Source organism: Cornus florida, unplaced genomic scaffold, assembly GCF_030987335.1.
Source record: "Cornus florida cultivar Cherokee Brave unplaced genomic scaffold, ASM3098733v1 CherokeeBrave_3.0.0_Hap2_Chr06, whole genome shotgun sequence".
Taxonomy (NCBI): domain Eukaryota; kingdom Viridiplantae; phylum Streptophyta; class Magnoliopsida; order Cornales; family Cornaceae; genus Cornus; species Cornus florida.
Genome location: NW_026775576.1, coordinates 34,167,732 through 34,175,635, shown reverse-complemented (window position 1 = coordinate 34,175,635; position 7,904 = coordinate 34,167,732). Strand labels below are relative to the sequence as shown.

Genomic DNA, 7,904 nt, shown 5'->3' with positions numbered 1-7,904 from the left:
TCCCACTTACAGAGACATTCCATGCGATTCATGACAGAATTTGTGGCGTAGACTCTTCTAAGAAATCCTAATCTTACTTTCCTCCACATATATTTTCATAATTTGTCATACAAGTTGTTGTTTCTACAGTAAAAAGAATACAGAAAATGACCGGCCACTGGCCTACTTTCTCTATCCATGTCTCTCCATTTGTTGTCCTATAAATTCATCTACTCCATACCATTCTTCTCCATCTTCTCCTTATTTGCCAACTTTCTTTCACCACTACTTTGCCGCTTTCTTTTGCCTCAATAGTCTATAGAATCTCTTCTGGGCATTACTTCATTTTGTTCTGAGAATTGGATTACAAGTATATATATCTCACCTTTTTTTTTTCTTTTTATATCTCATCCCATATCCTCACTTGTTTATTTGTGTTTGTGAGTATTCTTGTCCTTTTTTTTTATTAAATTTAATTATTGCTTGGCTTTTTCCCTTCCTTTTTTTTCTTTTCGGATTTTCCACTAATCATAATCATGGCATCAATTATTAAATCTAGTTTCCCTTTAGCTTAATATAGTTTTTACACCGGTAGATAAAAAGGTTTAAATCATTAAATTTGCTTGATTAACATATATAGTATAATCTTTCTCTTTTTTTCTTTTTCTTTTTTTTTTAATTATATATTTTGTGAAATTTATTATGCTCACTTGCTTATTATTATTTGATGGCTAATTTGCAGAGAAATCATCGAATGTCTGCAATGGACTCCCTTGATGTCACCAAAGAGCCAGTGGTAAATTAATGTTGCCAAAACTATTAATTATTTATTTCAACAAAAAAAAAAAAAAGAAAAAAGAAAAAAGTCATGGATCAATAGGGCCAAAATTTTGAAATGGTTGTTAGAGTTGGTGTTTGGCTGATTCCACAAATATTTCGCAGCGAAAAAGACTGATCACTTTGCTCTCTATTGACTTGTACCATTGTGTCTTTGTAGGAGTGTGTGTGTGTGTGTGTGTCTTTTTTTGTCCACTAATTGTAATTCTTTCTTTTTTTAAAAAAAAAAAATTTCGAACAGGCTAGAGAAGAAAATAGTAGCCTCATAGAATCAAAAGCTGTTGATACAAAGAATAATAAGAATGAAAAGAAGCCAACCAATTGTCTTCTAGGAGGCTGCATTAAGAGGAAAAACACAGGAGGCTGGACTTCAGCAATTCTCTTGCTAGGTACTTATCAAATCACTCATATTAATCCTTTAGAGTTAAACACACACACACACACTCTACACATACATGTAATTCTAACATTCTTCTTCTGTATTATGTGGTGCAGTTAATCAAGCCCTTGCAACCCTTGCTTTCTTTGGTGTTGGGGTGAACTTGGTCTTGTTCTTGAACCGAGTTATTGGTCAAGACAATGCCGAGTCTGCCAATAACGTCAGCAAGTGGACTGGAACTGTTTATTTGTGTTCGTTAATAGGAGCGTTCCTCAGTGATTCTTACTGGGGCCGTTACTTGACCTGTGCGGTGTTTCAAGTGGTTTTTGTGCTGGTAAACACGAGTAGCATACATAATTTGCAGGCATTTTATTTAGTTATTTTCATGTGATCAACCTAGAATTGATGAGCAATTTTGTGTGCTTCTGATCAGGGTTTGACGCTGTTATCACTCGTCTCCTGGCTTTTCTTGATCAAACCTGAGGGTTGTGGTGATGGTGAACAACTGTGCTGGCCCTCTTCTTCAATTGGAATAGCCATATTTTACTTGGCTATGTACTTAGTGGCCTTTGGGTATGGGGGGCACCAACCCACCGTAGCCACCTTTGGAGCAGACCAATTCGGTGAGGCCAGCCTTAATGACAAGAGTTCCAGAGAGGCTTTCTTCTGCTATTTCTATTTTGCACTCAACGTTGGGTCCCTATTCTCAAATACCATTTTGGTCTATTACGAGGACAATGGTAAATGGACACTGGGATTTTGGGTGTCTACAGGGTCTGCTATTTTAGCCCTATTGTTATTTTTGATGGGATCACGTGGTTATGGATATGTTCAACCTTGTGGCAATCCTTTACCTCGCGTTGCTCAAGTGTTCGTTGCTGCATCTCGGAAATGGAATGTGACTCTGGCCCAGGGGAATGACTTGTATGAGGTGGATGGCTCAGAGTCTGCAATCAAAGGGAGTAGGAAGATTCATCACAGCAATGAGTTTGAGTGAGTATTCAAATTCTCTATTAATTACTACATTAAATATTTCAATGACATAATCTTATTAATTAAGTTAAATTGAAAAGTTTATTGATTACAATTTTTATGTTCCTTGGATATGTTTAGGTGTTTAGACAAGGCTGCAATAATGACAGAGGAAGACAAACTTGGCCCCCAAAACCCATGGAGGGTTTGCACTGTGACTCAAGTTGAAGAAGCCAAATGTATTATAAGAATGCTGCCCATTTGGCTCTGCACCATCATATACTCGGTTGTTTTCACTCAAATGGCTTCACTCTTTGTTGAGCAAGGTGCAGTTATGGACTGCAACATAGGGAAGTTCCACCTTCCAGCCGCGAGCATGTCTGCGTTTGACATCTGCAGTGTTCTTCTTTGCACTGGCATATACCGGCAAATCCTGGTTCCACTAGCAAACAAGTTAAGTGGAAACCCTAAAGGCTTAACTGAGCTCCAAAGAATGGGTGTCGGTCTTATCATAGGAATGCTAGCCATGGTTGCAGCCGGTCTCACTGAGATTGAAAGGCTCAAAAAGGTCACCCCCAATATGCACTACAGCTCTTTAAGCGTGTTTTGGCAAATCCCACAATATGTTCTTGTTGGGGCTTCCGAGGTTTTCATGTACGTTGGTCAACTGGAGTTCTTCAATGGGCAAGCCCCGGATGGGATAAAGAGCTTTGGAAGCTCACTATGTATGGCATCAATTTCTCTTGGCAATTATGTCAGTAGCATGCTTGTTAACATGGTGATGAGGATCACAGCGAAAGGAAACAGCCCAGGTTGGATCCCAGAGAACCTAAATAATGGTCACATGGACAGGTTTTACTTCCTGATCGCGGCACTAACAGCAGCTGATCTTGTGGTTTATGTGTTCTGTGCTAAGTGGTACAAGTGCATCAACGTGGAGCAAAGCGAAAAACAGTATCAGAAGGAAGGGCAAGAAGAAGAAGTTGTTATCAGTAGAGTCTAACAACACTGTATGTGCCTTTGACATTCAACAAAATTATGCAGTTTTAGGATTTCATTTGGAGAGTGAACTCAAATCTCATTGCAACATGAATTTTCTGTGTTTGTTGAAAGGCATACAATTTCCTTCAACTCCTAAAATTTCTAGGATAATGATTCATTTTCTGTGATGTCAAGAATTCCTTGATATCTATGGTTGGTAGAATTTGATCTGGTTAGCAGATTCAAAAAGATTTAATTGTTTTTCTTTTCTTCTTTTTTTTTATATGGCTTTTGTTTAGACTGTTATGGAATAAATAACATTCATGTGACTTTTTAGCTTTCGTTCTCAACTTCTAGGTTCGATTCTATTTGATTTTTTACTTCTACTTTACCTTTTTTCCACTATTGTTGTGTTTCATGCATGATTGGAGTAATATATGTGCTAAAGTCTTGGCAGGTCAGGAGACTGCGATTTTTTACTTCTACTTTATTCAACTCTGAGTATTGGAGTAGCAAATAAAAAAAATGATTCAGTATTGTTACATTACTCATATATTATAATACTGAGTGACATTATATATATATATATATATATATATATATATATATATAGTTATTCACTAATTGTATATTCAATAATTGTGTTTTGAGGTTTCTAGTCAGAAAACCCCATCACCGCAGATCCACGGGATAAGATCAAGAATGACACAAATATTTAGTTACATTTGGCTAACTATATGTAAGCACGGATATGGGATACGGATACAATTAATGATACATATATTTATTTACATTTGGGTTAAACTATACGTAGTACGGACATGGGATATGGACACGATACGAATACGTCATATAAATTTTTATTTGTATGCATCTATTCAGTAATAGTATTATAAAACTTTAATTCATTTATAATTTCTATAAAGAGTTGTTCTAAAATGAATTAGAAAATGAAATTATGTCATTATTGAAATAATTTTTATATGATATATACTAGTATTTCACTATTTTGTCATGATAGTATTCATATTATTTTGCAAGATTAGTGAATAGACTTATGTTAGAAATGTCCGAGAAGTGTGATGAAGTGTCCGAAAAGTGTCAGCAAAGTGTTTTAGAAGTGTCGGCAAAGTATCGGAAATAATAAAATTAATTTTTATTTATGGACATATATATGAAGTGTCTGACACGTATTCGAGGAGTATCCGAGGAGTGTTGGTGTCTGACACGGGTACGGCTCCTTCATAGAAATGTCTATACTTCTTAGGTTAAAATAGAGTTATATATTGAAAGCTGGTTGTTGCATTTGAAGACCTATATATTAGGATGTAGATGGGAGGCCCTCCTAAGTTTTTTTTTTTTAACCTCTATGATAAACAAAATCATTAATATTTAGGTTTAGTTTGAAGACTGATGTATTGCATAATGTGTTGGGAATAATTAACTCCCTCCAACCCACTCAACGGTGCTTCCTACATCACACACAACAGAAGCATCATCACATCATATCAGCACAAGCATATATGGAGATAACAATCACACACATTTATGCACAACACAATCTTTAACATGGTTCACCCAACTCTAGGGTTACGTACATGGGAGAGAGAGATTTCACTATTATGAATCAAGGAAGAGACTACAACCACATGTTAAAACCACACTCACTCACTCATCATATCTTTTGAAGCTACATGTATACCTCAGGAATTACATATACTCTCACCTCTCCTCACAACATTCACCCTTAAACCCTTTACATTTTTTCTCTCTAAACCTCTCTCTCACATATCTTTATTTATAGAGTCTTCAAACTCAATTCCTTATTGAACAAGTATTCCTCAACTTACGTATAAAAAATTACCATAATGATCACAATTCTAAAATAGAAACATAATGGGATACAATTTCCTCCACAAATTTGAACCTTCCAAAACGAAAAAGGAAACTAATTTTCTGCACATGAATTTTGAGCCACAAACCCAACAATCTTCACCTTGGCTCAAATTTTGTCTTCAAGGGTTCCTTCATAACTCCACCTCGATTAAAGATCTCTTCACCTCGAATAAAGATTGATCCACCTCAAACCAAACTTTATCAATCATCCCCATTGGTGTTTAATTACTCACGCATGACAATCCATTAATATTCAAACTCATCCGTATCAATTACTTTTCTAGCTCAAGGCAACAAACTTCTTCTCTTCACTCTTCATATTCCCCTTTGGTCTTTATCGGGCTTAGAGCAAACCCTTTCATTCTTCATACCTTTGCCCCATCTTGAGAACTACCACTTTCCATGGCTTGTCCCCAAAACTTATTCCTCGTGTGCTTCACCTTTATCACCTTTGCCCTATCTTGAAAACGAGAAAGCTCCAGCTTGTTCCAAGCCTTGTTCCTCATGGGCTTGTGTCTTCACACCATCTATCTTATTTCATGTCATCATCAACTCTAATTGAATCTCCATAGCACCTCACGATTATCCTCTACTCTGACAAACTTCACACCAATTTTATGTTCTGATCTTCAGGACCAATCATAGGCTTTGACCCATAACCTGTCCTGGTACCATTTGTTAGGAAAAATTAACTCCCTCCAACCCACTCAATGGTCAGCTGTTGTTGAGAGTTAAATCCCTCCTACATCACACACAATAAAAGCATCATCACATTACATCAACACAAGCATATATGGAGATAACAATCACACACATCCACGCACAATATAATATTTTACATGGTTCGCCCAACTCTAAGATTACGTCCATGGGAGAGAGAAATTTCATTATTATGAATCAAGGAAGAGAATATATAAGTCAAAACCCCACTCACTTACTCATCATCTCTTTTGAAGCTACATGTATACACTCGGGAATTATATATATTTTCCCATCTCCTCATAACATTCACCCTTAAACCCATGACATCTTTTCTCTCTTCTCTCTCTCTCTCACCCATCTTTATTTATAGAGTCTTCAAACCCATTTCCTTGTTAGATAAGTATTCCTCAACTTGCATACAAGGAGTTATCCTAATGATCACAACTCTAAAATAGAAACATAATGGGATTCAATTTCCTCCACAAATTTGAGCCTTCCAAAACAAAAAAGGAAATTAATTTTCTGTACACAAATTTTGAGCCACAAACCCAACAGAAAGTGATTATGAAATTATATCAGGAGGGGAGTCTAGTGGCATTTTCCTAGATTCAAATCTTCACGGTAGAAAACAGGTTAAGAGTTCTTTGCAAGGTATAAATAAATAAATTATCATAATAAAAAAAAAAAAAAAAAATAGAGGGGTGAACAGTTTTAGTTTCCTTGTTTTAAATTAATTCCTTTATAGTTAATTAATTAGTACATCAAACAAGTTTACACACAAATTGAAAAAAAAAATAGAGATAATATATTTAATATAGAGATAAATAACAAGTTATTTTTGGTATATTATGAAATGTTCTTCAATTTTTTATTTTTTGGGTTTTTGGGCCGAGAGGTCCCGGATGGGTCCTGCACCCGAATTTTTTGTACTCGGGGTTACTTTTTGGGGTCATTGCATTTCATATATATATATATATATATATATTTGGAGCATAATTATGTGGTTGTGTGTTTTATTCCATATTTGTAGCATATGTATATATATGTATACAAGGAAAGGGCAAAATAGTACTTTTAGGAGTCAATGAGGGACCCACCATTGACCAAGGCTTGTGATATAGGAATTAGGAGTGCCTTTTTCTGCATTTTTTCTTCTTTTCAGCCAGGCATCTCATTCTCTCTCTAGAATTCACTTTTTCTTCCTAAATCTCATTTCAAGCTTTAATTTCATCCTCTTACTCTATTGAAATGCCATTGAAAGACTATAGCGAATATTTTATTTTATGCTTTGGATAGGATATAGATTTATATATTTGAATATACGCCACGATATGAGCTTGAGATCCCAGGATCAGTGGTTAGGGAGCGTATATTGCCTTGGGGATGCATAGCTGGATATAGAGGATTGTGTGTTCTGCCCTATAGTCCAGTGAGAGTCCTTTAGTGTGTGTGTGTGTGTGTATATATATACCGACTACATAGCTATTACATGAGTTGACTAGGATGTATTCTGTTAACCCTAAGACCAATTTTGATGATCACAAAACATTAATCGTGTTTTAAGGACTAACATTTGCCTTGAGAACATTTAACAGGTTAGTCATTAGAAGTCTAAAAGTGAAGTGGAAAACAAGGAAAGGTAAAGCCAAGATAAATACATTCTTTGCACTCCAAAGACAAAAGAAAAACAAGTCATTCACTTCCAAACTTCAAAGGAAAAACACGGAGAAGAAAAGCAATCAAGAATGGCAAATTCAAATGGGGTAAATAGGTTGGGTGAGTGCCATAGATTCAAATGTTAAAATAATGTATAAATTTCATGAAGCTCACACATTCTAGGATCATGAGTTAAATGGCAAAATCTATTTGAAATCCTAGAAACAGAGAAGGAAAATGGAGGATCACATTCAAGGAGTTTTGGCCGACTGAACATGAAGGTTTAGCCGACTGATAAGGGTTTTATATGCATCAGCCGACTGAAGACTACTCTTCAGCCGACCGACAAGGAGCTTTCATGAAGTCCTGAGAGCAGTAAGTTTTTACAATCGTTTAGGTCGATTGACGATCGGGAATCAACCGGCTGACGAAAGGATTTCAGCCAACCGATGATGCTCTACCAGCCAACCGATGCATAGTCAATTTCAAATCAAACGGCTAC

General features: G+C 36.0%; 1 protein-coding gene across 2 annotated transcripts; it reads left to right on the top strand.

The window, feature by feature from the left end:
* The first annotated feature begins 241 nt into the window (after nucleotides 1-241).
* On the top strand, nucleotides 242-3,489 carry LOC132311309 (protein NRT1/ PTR FAMILY 7.1-like). 2 transcript variants are annotated; one of them, XM_059809188.1, is made up of 6 exons: nucleotides 242-349; nucleotides 722-775; nucleotides 1,058-1,205; nucleotides 1,312-1,529; nucleotides 1,629-2,188; nucleotides 2,309-3,489. In XM_059809188.1, the coding sequence occupies exons 2-6, from the start codon at nucleotides 734-736 to the stop codon at nucleotides 3,168-3,170; spliced, it is 1,830 nt and encodes a 609-aa protein (XP_059665171.1). In that variant the 5' UTR covers nucleotides 242-349; nucleotides 722-733; the 3' UTR covers nucleotides 3,171-3,489. The 2 variants fall into 2 exon arrangements, with proteins under 2 accessions (XP_059665171.1, XP_059665170.1); XM_059809187.1 differs by having other exon boundaries at nucleotides 242-419.
* The last annotated feature ends 4,415 nt before the right edge of the window (nucleotides 3,490-7,904 follow it).

Excerpts from the sequence above, each read along its gene's own strand:
- LOC132311309 (XM_059809188.1), top strand. The coding sequence starts at position 734 with ATGTCTGCAATGGACTCCCTTGATGTCACCAAAGAGCCAGTG. Across the intron at positions 776-1,057 it reads ATGTCACCAAAGAGCCAGTG|GCTAGAGAAGAAAATAGTAG; the intron begins GTAAATTAATGT and ends AATTTCGAACAG. Across the intron at positions 1,206-1,311 it reads TTCAGCAATTCTCTTGCTAG|TTAATCAAGCCCTTGCAACC; the intron begins GTACTTATCAAA and ends TATGTGGTGCAG.